The sequence below is a fragment of the Bombyx mandarina genome, chromosome 10, assembly GCF_030267445.1.
Source record: "Bombyx mandarina strain Sakado chromosome 10, ASM3026744v2".
NCBI lineage: Eukaryota > Metazoa > Arthropoda > Insecta > Lepidoptera > Bombycidae > Bombyx > Bombyx mandarina.
The window spans coordinates 297,285-317,677 of NC_143217.1; the positions used below are offsets into that span (position 1 = coordinate 297,285).

A 20,393-nucleotide genomic window follows, 5' to 3' on the forward strand; every position below is an offset into this window, starting at 1 on the left:
CACTTCTCATCCATCCAGCGTACGGACTTTTTGGCAGAATACGAGGCCGTCTACCTTAGTTCTGTGATCACGGATAAGGGGAGCTGTGAGCCTGAAATACGCCGACGTATTGGAATGGCTAAAACAGCTATGACACAGTTGAGCAAAGTTTGGAAAGATCGTAATATTTCGAATAGGACCAAAATACATCTTGTGCACTCACTGGTCCTTCCAATCGCTCTCTATGGAGCAGAAACATGGACCATAAAAGCAGCTGACCGAATCAGACTTGATGCTTTTGAAATGTGGTGCTGGCGCCGCCTATTAAGGATTCCATGGACAGCCCACCGCACGAACATCTCGGTCCTACATCAGCTTAAAATGGAGAACGCTCAACGCCTGTCTGCCACCTGTCTGTAACGCATAATGCGCTACTTTGGCCACGTTGCCCGCAGAGGTGTAGACAACTTGGAACGTCTGATGGTCACTGGGAAAGTAGAAGGAAAACGTCCTAGAGGCCGGAGCCCCAAACGTTGATCCGACCGAGATCTCCGAGCAAACCAGCGGACCACTTAGCGCTGCACTACACCAGGCAACTGACCGGAACCGATGGAGGCTGACAGTCGACAAGCTAAAACGGAGTCACGATCCTCAGCAATGAGGGAGCGATGGGGAAGAATCCTGGTCGCAAGATTGTTGAAAACCTGTACCGATAAGGTAAGCAAGGTTGCGCTGAAACGGCAATTTTAAACAGTCATGTGTAGCAATCGTGATCGATTGAAAATTTAGAATTCATGCCATTTTCTTATCTAATGAAATATAATTAAAATAAAACTCTGGATGAACAGTGACCGAGGGCGTTGCATTTAGCGGCGAATGCAAGTGCTTAAAGGTCACGGCTGCTTGGCCGTTACCTACACTGAGTCCCCGAGAGAGAAGTTAGATATAGTGCTACCATGGTCGCTCAAATAAACACAATATTGTTAATGCCGACTGGCCATCAGCGCCGCGCCGTCAGCGTAGCGCTGTGGGCTGTGTTCGCCACGCCCTTGAAAACGAGCAAACGCGAATCGCCCGGTGACGCTGATATGGTCTCTCAAGACAATCAGCTTAGGTAGGAAAAAAAAAACAATCGCGTAAGAGAGGTCTTATCTCCCCGCACCGCCCACTGTCGAGTAGGAGGCAGAGAGAAGTAAAACCCTCTTCGAGAGGTAAGAAGAACTTTATTTGGTGATCCAGTTCTGGGCGATCGGATAAGTACAATCTAGTGCGTCATAGAGTAGATATTAAAAAGAGGCTACTGGCTGACGCTGTATCGCGCTCCGACCTGATATTGTTATGGTGCAGCGGGGTATTCTGGAACACCAACTTCGTTGGCCAACATAAAGTTATTTTCGGTGATGACTCCATCGATCAGGCGCCTTTGGGATAGAAGCGTGTCTCGCGTGATGGTCGCCCCTCCAACCTCTCCCAGGTGAAGAGTACAGGGGTTCCTTTGTGGATCCTTGAAACCAAGGTCTTCAATTGGCGTTTCCTGACGAATTCGGCAGGGGAAGATCCCCATACCACATCCTCCGGATTCAATACATGTTTGTAGTCATGTAAAAAAGCGTATAATAAAAAATCTTCCAAATTAACTTATCTAGTAATAGCTATTTCAATCAGTAGGTAAACATTGTTTGTTTAACGAAGCCAGACAAATTATACGTTCAGTTTTATAGCTAGGTACCTACTTATTTAATTTAGTTAAGTAAACATAAAATTTTCATTACGCCGCGCCGCGCTACCTTGGTAACAAAACGTCTTCCTCAGTGAACAACAACAATAAAATTTGAATAGTAATCACTACTAGGTACAGTGTAGACACACTAAATTGTAACGTTAAATTAAGTTAATTAAAATGATTCATCTCACAATAAAACTTGAACACAAGCTAAAATTTTCACTCTTAATTTGGGTTTGCCTTTATCATGATAAATAATAAATCTATTTTTTTATTGCCTAATATAAAATAATACTATTACTTTCTTGTGGTATTTAAATAGTTTATGAGGGTTCATGTACTTTAAGTTTTTACACAATTTACATTTTGTTCACAGAACAATAAATATGATGATAGCACCACCTATGATAAACTATATGAACTACTGCTAGCTAGTTTCAAAATTCAACGTCATCTATTTCCACACCTTCGACTTTCAATTAATTTTCATTTGGCAACCAATATTTTTTTGTATTCTTTGCATTTTAATTACTATAAAGTATTCCTGAATAAAACTAAAAAATATATTAATTGTTTCTAATCGTGAAATTCTCATGAAAACATGATTTATGAACTTTGGCGTTTACCTACTCATAGATGGAGCTAATGTTTTTAAATTACAGTTTGCAGTGATGAAGGAGTTGATGAATGAAAATACTTTCTACAATTTCATCTTATTATTCATTGAAACGTACCTAGGTAAGGTATATTTTAAATAGCATTTTAAATATAGAATACGAAATAAATTATTGAAAATCTACCGAACAGGATGTTTGATTTTTTTCAATAGGTGGCGCTAATCTAAAATAAACCTGTGATCCGTCCATTTTAGGAACAGTGTGATTCAAGATCACGAACTAACTTCCGAGAACCGACTGACTACCTTGTTAAATTTTACAACCTTTAATTGTAATGTTTATGCCATCTTACTAAATCTATTAGAAAAACAGTAGTTTAAAAAAAAAATTAAATCACTTATGCTTTCACAAAATTAGCTGTTTATTGTCTGTGGTACAAAGCTAAAAATGTCAAAGGAGAAGTTCTTTGCTTTGGCTGTATGGGCTTTTCAACTTTTGCATGTCAAAGTAGACGACTTCAATTAAAAAATTATCTATGATTCAATATTTGTGTCGAATAGTAATACGAATAGTGCGCCGGTAGTAATTTTATTTCAAATAATATGAATAAACGTATCAGAGGCTGTGTGTTATCGCGCGTTGTAAACCAGTAATCGAACTTTAATAATCGAAATAGAACAAGTCCGTAACAAGTGTTGTGCATCGAATAATGGATTGTGAAGAAACGACAGTGACGTCTAGCTACTCAGCCTTGGACGTTATGATTACGAGAAAAAGTGTATTTTGAAAATATATCAAGTGTTTTCGTGTTGAAAACGTCTGTGAGATATTAATTGACGGTGTAGTGGTATTGTTCACGGCTGTTTCGACGCTAGGCAGCTGTTATGTCGGGCGGTAGGAGCATCGAGAAGGAGCGCAAGTCTCCACGCGAGAGTGGTGAAGACTCCGAGGATGAGAGTGAAATCTTAGAAGAGAGTCCCTGCGGTCGGTGGCTAAAACGCCGGGAAGAGGTAAGGAGTTCTAACCGATAGTAATTTTAATACTGTTTCACCATTACATTCTGTCAGCTGATTTACAAGGTTGTCTGGTAAAACACAAATAAGACGCAGTTGTTTGTATGTTTTTATGAATACACAATTGTTTACGATATTTTGAAATGTGCTTAATGTCTGTAAGTATTGAATATTTAATTTCATTAATAGCAATAAATGGGAAGATGCTTTTATTTGTGTTAAAAATAAATAAGCAAACTAGTGACTTAATGATTATAATAGATATTAAGATGGCTAGGCTTAGTGCATGTCACAGGTTATTTAATATTTAACTTAGATCATGTAGTAGTAAAAAATCAATTGTAGCTAGTTTCAGAGCAAAACTTAATTCCACAAACCTCAACTTAGCAATGTATTTTGAAATTTACTTTACAATTCTAATATTGTAAAACTGAATGAACAATACTAAAAATTATAGCTTATACTTATTTTTCACTGCTGAAAGAAAATATTTAATTTAATTAATTAATAATTAAAATTTTTAACAAGTTAAATTAATAGAATTTAATTTAAATTATTAAAATCTTGATCTATTCATTAATTCTATGTTTTTGGAACACATTTTCTTATAAGTTACTTTTGATATAAATTGATAACGATATTGCAAATAAATTTGCATACTATTATGCTCATTCCTAAATAGAACCCAGTACAACTCAAGCTAATCCTACTTTCTGTTACATAGCATAGTGTGGTACGAAAGTACGGAAGTATTCATCTACTTGGGATTAAAGAGTTATGATATATGTTATTTCCATAAAATTGTTGCATGAAGTCACCAACTTGAGTATTTGTAGCCTTTAATAATACTAAACTACTTTTTCTTTTTAAAAATCAATACTCGGAGCAAACTCTAGCCATCGGTAGTCATATCGAGAGTTTTTATTGAAAAAAAAAACTGATCTCTGACATTTTTCATTAGATTAGACTAGCAGTAAATCTGATAAAAATAAAGTTGATAATATTTACCATGAACACAATAATACCAAAAAATTTTTTAAATATCCTAAAAGATAGGTCTTATTTATTCACTGTTTATGAAGTTTTGTAGATATCCACGTGGATTTGTGCAGTTTGCCAACTAAATGCTGAGCCTGCTGTTTCCGGAATGATGAATGTTTGTTGATATTTTCGCAACATTAGTATGCTCTTTTATCACATGTAAATTTTAATAGATAGGTGAACAAAATCTCTCTGCTCTTCTGTTGTAAAGTGTATATTGGAGCCTGTGTATGTGACATTGTACCTGGAATAGCATAACATGTAGTTTAAATGATTACTACAGGTCAGTACAGTCACCTATCTGCTATTTTCAAGTCCTATGCCAGAAATATGATGATGTTGATATTGATTTTAAATAAATAGAATCAATACTGTCTTTTATAGTTTGCAGTTTGACTCACAATAAAAAATAATAATTAACTTTTCTGCATCATTGTCAAGCTACTCATTGTACATTTCTCAGTTCATCTATATATTTGGGAGGCAAATAAATTTTTTGACAATTAAAGCAACTGACATGTTGTTAATAATGTAAGTTCATATCTAGTGTATTCTTCAGTTTTCGTAACATAATTAAAACTATTTTCACAGTTTAATCTCGCGCTTATTTTTTTCCAATGTTGCGTATACTTGCATTTTTGTTTACGTGTTCACGATCGTTTATATTTCCAAAATTCATATAAATCAACGCGCAATGTAAAGCAAAATTTGCAGGCGAAGGCAACGCTCCGAAAACTAAAAAATCAGATAAACTGAATAATTGTGTTTAGAACATTTGCAAAAACGCAGTGTCTGCATCTACATAACTCACTGATTACGCATAGAGTATTTGTGCAAGATTATATATAATCCTTACAAAGATTTACTGCACGGAAGGGGCAGTAAATGTCAATTTAAGAAACTTCCTCTGTCAGCGTAAATAAAATAAACATAAATAGATTACGCGTAGTTCAGGAACGAAATCTTTGTATGACCACTAAAATCTTTATTTGACGAAAAGTCAAGTGACGTCACTTCCGCAGCATGAAGCCCGGGCGGGCTGTCTAATTAAAAGCATTACTTAGGCACAGCACTTTCCCCGCGCGGGCGCCGGTCAACGACCGTCGAGCATTCGGCTCTTTCGTAACTCGATCACTGTCACTTTCTACGCCCGGGGTCCTATAGTTTTTGACTGTGTGTAGTACATTGTACACTATTCTGATTGAACAGACATCGAACGAAAGTGAAACTTGTACGTATCCTCGAATAGGTCGTCAGTATTTGATTATTTCTTTCGACACGAATAGCCACCGAAGTCTTTTAAGAAAAATACATTATTATTTTTAATTAATAAAGAGACGCTTTTGCTGATGCGACTGGTTGACAACCATTCAGCAGCTGAGCTGCATTGACGTCTTCCTTGTAAGGTATTAAAAAAATATGTCTACAACTCCTAAAATTTACAATTCTGCCAACCCTGGCGAAATAGAAAGTGTTGTGTTAGCCCGAGCATAAAATAACAGATGAAGATGGAATAGGTGGCATCGTGATAAATGCGTGCTAGAAATGGCCGATCTTTCTTTATTCGGATCGTATTGAATCGCTAGGAATCTTAATTTGCAAATACCTCGGTCCAACCTTGGTATTTTCTTTTGTCTCTAAGCCTATGAATATTTCACGAATTTTCGTCTACTTTACGATTATTTGATACGAGAGCAGTGTAAAAGTAAATTTATTTAGTATTAGGCTTAATAAATAAACTTGCAAAACTAGTAGCAATCTTGATTTGAGCCAACTTATTCTTACCGCACATTAGAAGTACATATATGTATTTATTTACATAGAAATTGCACTGGGAACAGAATATGAACCCTAGCATACTTGGATACGACCTCACCTAGCATACCCATAACCCTAAGGACTTACGGAATTCGTATTTACACAGTTATTTTACGAAATTATTCCTGTAGCGGCCTCGCGACAAGGTCGCCAGGTCTAATGATGTTCAGCAGACATTAATTGTAAGAATTTGCAGACGCTCAATGTCGTTATAATTTGAGGATGAGAAGATTACATTGGAAGATTTAAAAAGTAAGACAATCTAGACACAAAATCATAATAGGTCCTGTTGTTTTATATATTTTTTATATTTAATAAAGAAATATTTACTATAGCACTTCATTACTTAAGACTTTTTATTTTCCCTTCTAAAACACTGCTACGAACAAAATTTTTATTCTTTTTTTTTTCCTACCTATGCTGATAGCCTTGAGAGGCTATTTCAGCTTCACCCTAACGTGTGTAGGTGAGCTCACGGGGCTCAAACCGGAGAGTTGCTAACACTGACCCTAGCAAGAGCAGTGCTTCGCAGAATCTACCACCGGATCGGAAACGCGACCCACTGAGAAGATCCGGCGAGAAACTCAGTGGGCTATGTCTAGGGGTTAAGTAATTCGCTCGTCGAGCCCTTCGTCGCAAGCGACGGGTTCGACGAGGACGGTGACCGGTGCTTGTGGTGCCTAAAAGCACCGTTAATGGATCGGGAGGATCCGTAATGACGTGCTTTGGGCGACGTCGACTGTTTACCATTCGGTCTACAGGATCGGGTATGTAATTTTTTTTTTTTTTTTTTATTCATCAGTACACCCAGATATTTGTCTAACCTTGACTTGACCCATTTCTATTTCGTGTGGTTAGAGACAATGGCTGTAAATTTACAAAATTTCTATCTATTTCACTGTGTTTTCGTTACCGCAACGAGAATGATTAACTTGAAATACATTTGTGAGTGTGTTTGACGTTACGATATTACAATGGACACAGAATACAATAACTAATAATGTTTCCGTTTAAGAATAGCATTTACTATCGCTTGCTCACACTGTCTATTTCATCGTGTGTTTATCCTTCATGTTATTTTACAAAAATGTACTATAAACCTATGACAATAAGGCTTCTAATTTTACAATTACGTATTTGAGACGCGAAGATCCTCCAAAGCTTGAATCATTCATCATGAATCGTCCGTTTTTTTTGCTTCTATTTTTTGTACGTACTTTGCGATCGGCGCCCTCATTCAACAACAGACGCAAAAAATAACACAGTTTTACATTTCAGTTAATAATAATTATTGTATTTTGTTCTAACGTGCTTTCGTTAGTGGGTCGTCGACACGTTTTAAGCCGCTTGATGGGTTTTTTTCTTTAGTGTATTTGAAAGCGCTTTGAATTTACACGTCGTGTAGGTAGTCGTGTAGTGTACTGGCGTGGGTGGCTTCGCGTAAATTACTGATACGTTTCGTATACAACGTCTATAACGTCTTCAGTCTGATTAAGCCCACTGAGTTTCGCGCCGGATCTTCTCAGTGGGTGGCGTTTCGGATCCGGCGGTAGATTCTGCGAAACACTGCTCTTGCTAGGGCCAATGTGAGCAACACACCCGGTTTGAGCCCCGTAAGCTCACCTACACGTCAAGGAGAAACTGATATAGCCTCTCAAGGGCTATATAGCATAGGTAGGAAAAAAAGAAAAAAAAAGTATGATTAAACAAGAGGCGAGCTATTGCTACTGAGATTTTGTTCTCATGCTTAAAGCGGGGTGGTGGTATTGTCGTCGTCGTGTGTATGACCTCCGGTAATCACTTAAGGCAAGGTGGATAGTGAGCTCGTCCAATGAACAACAAATTATGATAACAAATAATGATGTTTGACCACGCTTCGCTGCGACTTTTTTAATGCTTAGATATGGGTGAAAGAGCACACGGCCCACACGATATTAAGTGGTTACAGAAACCCATTGATATCACAACTCGAATGTCACTCACCTTGACAGATGATATCGACATCTCAATTGTATAACGTTTTGTAGCATCACAGTAATAGTACAACGGCTGCCCTACCCTTTAAACTGGAACTTATGACTATTTCACGGCATTAATAGGCACGATGATCGTGCTTTACTGTCAGCCAATATTACGTCCTACCATCATTAGCCACGAAACTAATATCGTTTGCTGATTGTATTTTAAATTAATCCTTCATTACGGAAATTATTCAAGAAAATGTGTTACGTGCGTATTACAATAGAAAATTTTGTATCTGTTTGATACGAGTACCCCTGGCGTTTTATCCGTGGCCACGACAACTTCAAAGACTGTTGTTAAATGCGTGAAATACACCTACTTGTTGGACTATTCGCGTGCCACTTATTGTGTGGTATTGTGACAAAAATAATCACTGAAATTCAAACAACAGCACAAGTCGCAACTCAGTCAGATAACCCGTGTGCGAAATAATCCCACAAACATTAATTACCACATTTTAGGTAACGTAGTGTCTGCTTTTCATAAGGGACTCTTAAAGATTGAAATATAATATGAAACGTAGATTAAAGATATAATTTCAGTTTGATAATGATGTAAAAGTAATCATTTTTGGCAGGGATTAGCGTGTAAGGGCACATTTTTTTCCTTTTCCTCCAAAGCAAATTTTAATTTGGAATCGTGGCTCACATAGTCTTTGGCGTCAAAACTCGCCATTATGAGCTTTCCTGTCACTGTAAAAATAAAATGCTAATAAAGTGTCCTAAAAGCTCTTCCCAATAACAACCTTCACTCATGAATTCTGATTGTGTGTCATGTATTCCGATAGTGTCTCTTCAACGTTACCGGCCCAGATGAAAGATGAAAATTATCAGGATTATTTCATCAAGATTATTAGATTCATTACTAATAAGTAATGTTTTTGCAAGTAGGAAAATGTTACCGTTATTCCAATTGCAACTAATAAAATTGCTCTGGTGTTATTTTACTATTTAACAACACTGTCGTTTAATATTTTTGATCGGTTTTAGTATACCGGCTAGGTTCCTGCATGGCGATATCAACCGTATGTTCTGTTTTCAATCACATTGTAACTCATAGGTAATTGAGACTGATCTTGACTTCTCAACATGGTCGGCAGTATTCACTGCGGTGTCCATCAGTTTTGCTTTATAAGGGAGGCATGAACGCGTTTATCCTTCACGGAAAATTTGAAGTAAAATAATTCAAACGATGTTTGAAATGCTAATACTATTATTAAATCATAATTAATAATTGTTTGAATAATTAGTTACAAAGAAAATGGAGTTTTCATATGTATCTGGAGATAACCACTCATCGTATCAATGTTATTTTTGCAATAAAATCAAAGCGAGCGAAAGTTAGGCGATACGTATGTATAAACACAAATATTATCAACCGCTAACAATTTAACGTTGTGATGTGTCTTGTGAACGTGTGATACACAACAAGGTAATCTGAGACTCGACCATTAGTCGAGCAAACGCAAACACCGGACTCACGACCCCACCGCATACCGACCGTACCTACTGGAGCTTAGAGGATTTGACGTCCGTGTCGGACACTGTGCCGCCGTTCGTGTCATGAGACTTGCTCATAATAATAACGGGGACCTAATTTGTAAACTTATTGTATTATTTGAATATCAAAAATGTTGTGCCTCAAAATGCACTCATGGTTCACGCAACAATATAATCGCTATGTTCGTTTATATAATGATTTCTCTTCTCAATGTAACCTGAAACATCAAAGTCTTAATAAGTGAAGATAATGCATATATACTCTTACAATAAAAATACCACATTTCGTGTCAGGACAATTGAGTGTGTTGAGTATGAACTATCCTACGTAAATCGCGCGCATTCTTTCTTCATTCTGTGAAATAATGCCGCAAACATCTTCATTAGAATGCTTCTCTTTGGAAAACGTTAAGAAATAATAGGTATGAAAAAAGTTCGCATTTTATTTACTAGTAACTTCTATATATGAATTCATATTTAGTATTCACGACATACCAGTTCTCCCCTTGCGTACTTACAATTAAGGAACGTTAGCATGAAACCGGCTACATACTACACCGAGTTCAAATGAACACATGGTAGCAAGTGGCAGAGCGTATTATGAACCGCTGAAATATGTAAATACCATCGAATTGTTTATTTCTGGCGTGAAATATTATTTGGATGGTAGGTCAGCAATTAATGAAATTCAATTTTCGAAATGAAGGTGGCCTATGGCACTGTAATTCGTGCTTTAATTAAAAGAGTAACAAAATTAGGGATGAGGTCGTTCATCTCTGCCTCTGCATAAGAAAAGAACCTAATTAATGGCAGACAAAACACTAATGCCATGGACTGCTAACATATTTAAAATCACTTTTATGGATTAATCTCGCGCTTATCATACTGTCTTAATAAATAATGTTATTCCCGACGCATACGTAATTAGAACACAAGATAGTATCGCCAAAAAGAGATTTTTTTTTCTTCCAGAGCCCAAAACTGACCGAAACAAGAGCAGATATACACAGATATACAAAATGCTTTCACACAGTTTGTAGAATCTAGATTACCAGAGTTCTATCGCAAAGGTAGAAATGACCTTCCTATTAGGTGGCAGCAATGTATAGATAATAATGGTAGATATTTTCGATGCCTCCAATGAACACTACGCTAACTCCAAATTCGTAGGTTTACAGGAGGAGCGTTTAAACGAAAAAAGTTGATAAAACCTTTATTATTGCAGATATATTTATGGTTTTTTTGTGTAACTAACTGATTTACTCCTACTTCGAACCCCATCAACAATGATTTGTAATACTTTTAAAATAGTGAAGCGATTTGCGTGAAAAACGAAAATTTCAAAATTTTGAGTTAGAGTAGTGTTCATTGGAGGCATCGTTTTGATAAAATAAATATTTTAAATGAAAAAAAAAACGAATATAAATTTTTCAGTACAGATCGACAATTTCATACTTTAATCCCTATTATGGACATACAAAAGGAAAGTATGTACTTAGACGGCGGTGGTTCACTTACACTATACCTTCATTGTGATAATTAATAAATTATCGAGGATTAAAAATTCAAATATCACATATGTAACAAGCATTTAAATTTAATTATCAGATCTAATTGCAAATTAAGATTATAAACGTGATGTGTCATGTTACTTCGAAAGATAAATCGATTCTGAGAAAGCAACATTATATCTGTAGTGGGTGGCCTGATGATTGAAATGGAATTCGTTTTCATATGCGACTCGCCAATTACTTATACCCAAATGTGTGACGATCACTGGAATCACTGGCCGACTTTCGTTGTTAAAAGGAGTAGCCGCTGCTACATAAGTAAGTACTATTGAAGGATAAAACTACACATAATCTTTGTGTAAGTTATTGCTTTATTTGACAAAAAAGAAAGTTATGAAATATTTTTTATTACACTAATCGTGCTTACGGAACATCTTGCGTTAAGCAGTTATTGAAGCGCATATCCTTCATAAACGTACTGCCGGTACCTTGAGGCTTAAGGTCGTAGTGGCGTTGCTTATGGACATGAACAATACCAAGGGACAATCAGCTGCCTAGCGTAGTAAGTACTCTTTGAACCTCGCTTAAATTACTACGCATGACTGCTTCATTCAGTTACACCCTAGTCTTATAAAAACAGCGCTAGTAAGGTATTTGTCACATATCATAATTCTGTTCTATATTAGCTACCGTTACTAACCTATACTATTTTTTTCATAGTTTTAGACTGCGCCAAGGTAGATGTGTATGTAGGTATGTAGGGATGATATAAACTGATAATTTTGCCAAATCATGTCATTTTACAAGCGTGAATCTATTTACATTTAAGTTCTTTAAACAGAATCATAAAATTCAGTCTACTAAATACTGACTGGCCAAATGTCAAATGGCCAAAACATATCCAAAATTGGCATTTGCAATTTTAACTGACCGACATAATTGCACACCGCCTACATTATTACAAGAGATAAAGCGAAACGTCAAACAAAGTAACGTAACGCTTGGTATTTAAGACGACAATTACGTAAACACAAAAAGCTCTTGCTCACAGTAAAATTTACAAAGTTGGTGTAAACATAATGGTCAGTATTGTAAATACATACTTGTGCTCAACCACTGATGTACGTTACCCATGTAATGTTTGCTGAAAGACTTGAAGTAAAAAGACACGAAACGGCTATAAATCATGAAGGAGCCGCAATGCTAAATTCCATGTTTCGTAATGACGCAGTGGCCTTCACCGCACCGGGACGTATAACCGAGACTTGCGTTTGTTTTTCTCATTGGACCCTGTAGGCAGTATTGTCTGCAATGAGCCTTATTATCGCCTCCGCGAGCCGTGCTGTAGGCCAGACGATTGCCAGACGAGAGAAAGGCCTTGAGTCAGCGATCGGGTGCGTTGATCTTTGTTCGAAAGTTATGCTGTCTATTATCTCGTACTTGTACTGTAGCTTGAACGTAATTAGCTTTAGCTAGAAAGTTTGTAGTACTTTTGAAATGAAAACTTTTGGTGTATTGACCAAAAATAATTACCTACCTATATTTAGTTGCTACTTCATGTTTACCTACTGGAATGAGATGAAGAAATTATGCGCTGAAGAAATTAGGCAATAAACTTTAACAGGTCGTAATTTGTTTTACTGAAAAAAAAAAACATCTGACAACGAAATGATACATGTTTACAGAAGGCAAGCAGTGAGACATGTTATAAATAAAAGTCTTACACAAATTTACTTAGCCGCTATAAAGACCTTAACTCCAGTTACCGGACGCGTGTCTGCGGCATTGAATGTAGGCAATGGCCCGCGACGCAGCCATTTGCCGGATCTTGAAGCTGCGACATTCCGAACAAACTATAATAGATCTAATTCTGAACCTTGCTTTCGTTTTATTGTAACACCGCCATTTTAAATGTTCGCAAGTTCGTTCACTTCCATTCAGTCTATTTCTCGAATTAGACACGAAAGGCATGCAGTTAAAGAAATTCCCTTTCTGTAGAAACAGTATCTACTGACGAACGCAAATCTTAAAATTGTTTTTATAAAAATTCAAGAAATTAAATGTGATTTCAAGATCCGATTTTTGTATAACATGTTAAAGGCGTTTATTTTAATACCCGCGACTCGTAAATTTTTCCACCAAAATTCGGATGTCCAAGAATTTTCGGGTATAATGCGTATGTATCACTCGGCGAAAGTGTCATGCTCACCTTGTGTAAAAGGCGAGAGACGAAAACTGCATTGCAGTTCAAGTTTAATATGGCGATAAATCGACGAGCTCGAGTTGCCCGGTGCAAATTACGGTGTGGGCAGAGAAACATCGTCTTGCTATGCGGATTGACGGTGGCTCAAACAAAAAGTTGAAAGCGATTTGGTGGTAGGTCTACTGGTGGTACATCCTATTGGTGGTAGGACCTCTTGTGAGTCCGTACGGGTAGGTACCACCACCCCGCCTATTTCTGCCTTGAAGCAGTAATGCGTTTCGGCTTAAAGGGCGGGGCAGCCGTTGTAACTATACTGAGACCTTAGAACTGATATCTTAAGGTGGGTGGCGCATTTACGCTGTAGATGTCTATGGGCTCCAGTAAACACTTAACACCAGGTAGGCTGTGAGATAGTCCACCCATATAAGCTAAAAAAAAAAAATTTATTTCCCTGATCCTGAAAATGTCGTTAAACATAATAATTTGTAAACGTCGTAATAAAAAGATACAAATGTATTTATTTATCTTTTCGCCTTTTTCAGGTTCACTGAAGAATAACACAAATTTAATATACCTAGTCAGGTCATAAGTATTGTCACACAGTAAAAACTTTTCTTTTAGAATGCTGGCCACAAAAAAGTTTATTGAATTCGAATTTCGAATTGTTCATGAAAATAAAAATGTATACTTTTAGAATTTTACTCATTTTTAAATATGGAGTGGACGCTTAAAGAAGACCGTGTTGCAGTTATTGCGTTGCATCGTTGCGGTTACGCGCCAATTCAAATTTTTAACATACTGAAAAATTTTAATATAACCAAAAGATTCGTTTATCGTACCATCAAACGATACAATGAAGACTCTAGTGTAGATGACAGGTCAAGAAGTGGTCGCCCTCGGTCTGTTAGGACTCCAGCAGTGATAAAAGCTGTGAAGGCGCGAATTCAAAGAAATCCCAAACGTAAGCAGAAACTGTTGACCCTTCAGACGGGGTTAAGCAGAACCAAGGTGAAAAGGGTGTTAAATGAAGACTTAGGGCTTCGGGCATATCGAAGAAAAACAGGACATCATTTGAATGCTCGTCTAATGGACCTGAGACTGAACAGATGCCGCGCTTTGTTGAAGCGGTACGCGGGAAAAAAATATCGGGAAATTCTTTTTTCGGATGAAAAAATTTTTACCGTAGAAGAGAGCTACAACAAACAAAATGATAAGGTGTAAGCACACAGTAGTGAAGAAGCGAGCAACCGTATTCCGCGTGTCCAACGAGGTCATTTTCCATCCTCGCTCATTGTATGGTTGGGAGTTTCTTATAGGGGCTTAACAGAGGTGCATTTTTGTGAGAAAGGTGTAAAAACGAATGCAGTTGTGTATCAAAATACAGTCCTGACGAACCTTGTGGAACCTGTTTCTCATACCATGTTCAATAACAGGCACTGGGTATTCCAACAAGATTCGGCACCAGCTCATAGAGCGAAGAGCACACAAGACTGGCTGGCGGCGCGTGAAATCGACTTCATCCGGCACGAAGACTGGCCCTCCTCCAGTCCAGATTTGAATCCGTTAGATTACAAGATATGGCAACACTTGGAGGAAAAGGTGTGCTCAAAACCTCCTCCCAATTTGGAGTCACTCAAGACATCCTTGATTAAGGCAGCCGCCGATATTGACATGGACCTCGTTCGTGCTGCGATAGACGACTGGCCGCGCAGATTGAAGGCCTGTATTCAAAATTACGGAGGTCATTTTGAATAAACTTTAGTGTCATAAGAATCTATGTTTTGTTAAGTTCATTTTGGTATATGAATGGTTACATAATGAATAAACTTGTTTCAATTATTTTACATTAAACATGTGACAGAATTTATGACCTGACTAGGTATTGTAATATGAAAAATTATTAGATATAATAACTTCTGTTACTTGGTACGAGGGAGCTCAGCCTATTACGATTGCGTTCGTTCGCGTAGATATATTCCCTAGATACTCATAATATATCTTTTGTATTATGTCTTCCGTAATACGTGTCTGCAATCAATTTTGTTGTACTCATACATAAATACTTGGCTATAAATATTTTTGCTGATACAGCGGCAGTTAAACGCGTAGGATGCCTCTGTATACCTAATGAAATTCGATAGTACGCGAGTATCACTTAAAAAATACACTTATTTAAATTTTAAGTATCACTTGTTATAAATATAACCTTCTAATCAACTAATATTGCGTATTGCGATTTAATGTTTCATTACCAAACTCTAAAAATTCTTTTAGATTTGTATGATTTTCATTTTTCTTCTGTTCGCAGTCACAACCATTTTACTTCAGAAAATAAGAGTAACTATCCAACTAAAATTCCTTTTACAGTTTAATCTCGCGCCTACATTATCCGAAATTTCGAATAGGTACAGTAGCGTTTTCGTGGTCACGGACAACTAATGTATTATATTCGTCGAAGGATAAAAAGACTTCAATAAATATCATTCGTCGATTCGTATTTTTTGTTAACAGTTTCTATTGTTTGGGTCCTGTTTGTGTTCAGATAAGTTCGTCTGTTAACATTTGAGAACGCAGGACAGAGATTGTTGGTCAAAGTTCCCGTTTTGTTATCTCTATGTATAGAACTCTTCCCACGTTCGGCTTCGTTTCCAAGCTCAACTATAGCTTTCGATTATTATATTAGTTTATGTCGACCGCCAATGGTTAGGCTACGATCGCAAAGCGTTGCTCTTAAACTTTCTTAGTAGTAGATTGTGTTTTGCATGTTTTTCTACTAGTAAAAAACGTTTGGTTATAAAGTAACCATTTATCAAATGGTGTAGCAATTAATATTTTTAATGAGTTCATGAAAGAATAATTGCATAGAAGATACTTGCTCTCTCTCTCTCTCTCTCTTACACACACATCTACATCGTTACCATAATCAAGCTATGAACCATTATATGCATTTATGTATAGATTATTGCGCTGCTTTCTTAATTTCTTATGTACTATGGCAACACGCATGCACGTGTAATAAGCAAAATCAACAAAACTCATCAACTAGCTTCATTATAGGTATCGTGTGCACGAGTAGGATGGATCAGTGATGTCCTGTCTACTCCTGCCACAAAGTAATCGTGCCTAAGGTTTTAAGCATAGTCGTAAATTCCATACAATTCAGTCTTTAGCTTAAATGACAATCGGCAGCGACATTTACGTCAAACTGTCTATGAGTTACAATAAGCGCAGATAAACAAATAATAAGGCTAACTGTGCAGGAAAAAACGGAATTCCAATAAAGTTACTTCTATGATTTGTTAGTACACTTTACATAAAGAGAGTTATTTATAGCTCAGCCGCCGACCTCAGTGGCTCTCGATTCCGTCTCGACATGTTTACAGCCTTTTTAAGAAAAAAATCTCCGAGACGGTTTTTATTTGGCCTGAAAAAACTTAATCTTCACGGTTGATCTAATTTCTGCGGTATATTTTGGCTAGTTTTAGTCTGGCATTGAATTTGAGAGTATTTATAAAAGCTGCTTTAGTATTTATCCCAGTATCATTATACGCAACACTCGCTTAAGATATAGCATATATAAAGATAAAAACCCCTTACTATATTTTAATGTTATCTACAAAATATAAATTTATATTAATACTGCTAATAACATGTGTGTACTATGGTTTCCATAGGGTCTGGTAACACGTGTATTTTCCACTTACATAAGTCTTTCCTTCCGATTGCTTAAACCACATCCTGGTCAGCATATTCACTATGAATAAGGTATCCAGACGACCTTATTATATACGCTAGAACGACCCGCGTCGTGTCCGGTTGATTGAACACGCAATCAAATTAAAGGGGGAAAAGTCTAGAAAAATAATCAACTTGTCATTTCCTTAATTGCATTCTAAATTATTACATCACTAGCTGTCAACTGCGGTTTCGACCGCGTGGTCAAGGCGAAATGTAGTTTCCGATGGAAGTGAGAAGTTTTTTCGGGATAAAAAGCCTATATCTCTCTCCTCGTCTAATATTATCACTTTTACAAAAAAATCATTTCAATCCGTTGCTTCGTTTTGATGTGAAACAAGGACAATCAAACACGCTTTCACATTTATACTATTAACTTTGAATTTTCTTTTTAATAAATTAAACTTTTATGTGTATTTTTTGCAAACTACGATTGTGTATTTAATAGCTTCAGCAGTAGGAATGATAATAGAACACTTTATAACTTATTAGACAATATTAAGCACAATATTGACATTCCAGACAAGATTTCAAGAAGTCTTTCGTTGCACACAAAAACTAATGTAATCCAAAATTCTAAAATTGAACAGTTAATAATGAAATATTTAATCTTTCTCTGTGCTTGAGATCGTAATAAATGTAATTGCATCTGTTTAGTTAAACGTTCATCAAAATTTTTAATCACTTTAATATTATAATTAATAAAAGATCATCAACATTATTATTTTCTTTAACCTTGCACTTTCAAACTTGAGTCATCATATTTGACCTAGATAAAATGAAGCGTCAGTTTTCTTTCACAATGAAAATAGTTTTAAATTGGTTAGAGCTCAAAATGTTTAAAAATATCACTTTACATTACTAATTTATCACTAAAGCTAACCGCAACAACCAGTTTGGATAAAATTCCTTTTTTAGTAATTTTTCGTTGGCAGCGGGGAGCATGAGTTCAGGGTGAAAAACCGTCACCAGTCGCCGTCATCATCATGATAATACTACGATAATTTTTTTAAATGTATGCGGCTTAAAATAGAAGGTAGTGTGCTTACTGAGCCCGAAAGAGTTGGTGCCACCGTTCTCCCTATTTCAGCCCCGAAATAATCTCGCGCTCCTGTCGGAGGGTTGGGGTGTTCCACTGCTAACGAAACTTCAATATAATGTCTTATTTTTTCCTTTCTAATGTTATACACGGATAGACGACTTACTTTTTACTGGTGGTAGGACCTCTTGTGAGTCCGCGCGGGTAGGTACCACCACCCTGCCTATTTCTGCCGTGAAGCAGTAATGCGTTTCCGCTTGAAGGGTAGGGCAGCCGTTGTAACTATACTTGAGAACTTAGAACTTATATCTCAAGGTGAGTGGCGCATTTACGTTGTAGATGTCTATGGGCTCCAGTAACCACTTAACACCAGGTGGGCTGTGAGCTCGTCCACCCACCTAAGCAATAAAAATAAATAAATAAAATGACTATTTTTTTCTATCTAATGTTATACACGGATAGACGAGCCCAAATCTCGAAGTTCTATTAACTCCAGTTGCAACAACGGCATGCAAGTGCTAGTGCCTGTAGGTTAACCAATGAAATAAAAAGGTGATAACTCAATTAAACCACAATAAAAAAAAACGATAGCGCTTTTATTGCATAGTGGTTATTTTAAACATAATAATCCCATGTTGAAACTTTATAGTGACAATATATGGGCTTTTTTTTATTGTCGGGGTTCCAGACCATCAATGTAAACCTCTTTTACCATCAGTACGTGCCAGATGGTGATCACGTGCACAGATATAATACCCAGACATTAGAGCAGTAGATATTCAATGGAGAATCAGCCAGCAGCCCATTTCTTCTTAAATTCTCTAGTCGGCTTTTTTTTATTGCTTATGTAGGAGGACGAGCTCACGGCCCACCTGGTGTTAAGTGTTTACCGGAGTCCATAGAAGTCTACAGCGTAAAAGCCGTCACCCACCTTGAGATATGAGTTCTAAGGTCTCAGTATAGTTACAACGGCCGCCTCGCCCTTCCAACTGAAACGCATTACTGCTTCACGGCAGAAAAATGTCAGGATGGTGGTACCTAACCGTGCGGACTCAACAAGAGGTCCTACCACTAGTAATTACGCAAATTATAATTTTGTGGGTTTGATTTTTATTATACGATGTTATTCCTTCACCGTGAAAGTCAATCGAGAACATTTATTGAGTACGTATTTCATTAGAAAAATTGATACCTGCCTGGAATTCGAACACCGGTGCATCGCTAGATACGAATGCACTGGACGTGTTATCCTTTAGGCCACGACAACTTCAAAACGGCTTGTACGACAAATACAGAAAGAGATGGGGCGGTTCTATTCTGTACCCCTTCGCAACCATTGACAGTTCGAGATGAGTCTATTGCGCTATCTACTGATATAAATTATATACTAAATACTCTAGTTTCAAAAGCTTAGCTCAGATTTTATCCTTGCAAAACACGATCCAATCAGACTTCTCAAACGTTTCCGTTGCCACACCTCATTCCATACTTCCTTCGTACGTTTGAGTCTCACAATGTTTATATTCATTTAATTGCTAGTTAAGTGCTTCGAGCATTAAGCGGTCGTCCATGAGGTCAGACACGATCTAAATGCTAACGATGGTCACGTATGATGTGGCGTCACAGCATGATTCATCATCAACAGGTAATAGAGAAGGTTTGTGGTGCACGGATTTTCTATTTATAGAACCTGTATTATTGTATCGCTTACCTTCTCTGACTTTGTGCGCATTATCATAAGGTCTAGGCTTGAGGAAAAGATCTTAACTGAAGTTTATGTTCTAGAACCTAACGATATGAAATGTTCTGTCGCTCGATTTTAATCATAGTTACATTTTATGTCGTGTATGGACTGATAAATTCTAAAATAATACAAACATTCAAACGTATGGATGTGTTTTAAAAACCATTTATAATCTGAGGACTCTCAAATGAAACCTCCTTTTGGAATAGAGTGTGACATGTCTGTGACATTAACTTACTTTATATCTGAAGCCCTTACTAACTAATTGTATTAAGCAATATCCCGCTGAGTAATTGGAATTAATAAATAAATAAATAATAATAAATAAATATTTACTAACAATCACGCCACGTTAACTGGTCCCGTGATAAGTTCGTAAAGAACTTGTGTTACAGGTACCAGATAACGGAAATAAATGTAAGATTTTTATTATACACATACATATATTT

At 36.8% G+C, this 20,393-nt stretch overlaps 1 protein-coding gene across 2 annotated transcripts in view; it reads left to right on the plus strand.

Moving 5' to 3' along the window:
• Positions 1 to 2,860: 2,860 nt before the first annotated feature.
• Madm (MLF1-adaptor molecule) overlaps positions 2,861 to 20,393 on the plus strand; it is a 57,692-nt gene continuing 40,159 nt past the window's right edge. For both annotated transcript variants that reach the window (XR_003625000.2, XM_028183266.2), the window contains exon 1: positions 2,861 to 3,329. Coding sequence is in view for 1 of the 2 variants with exons in the window: in XM_028183266.2 (XP_028039067.2) it covers positions 3,204 to 3,329 (126 nt within the window). In the remaining variant the exon portion in view is untranslated. The remainder of the gene's footprint in view (positions 3,330 to 20,393) is intronic.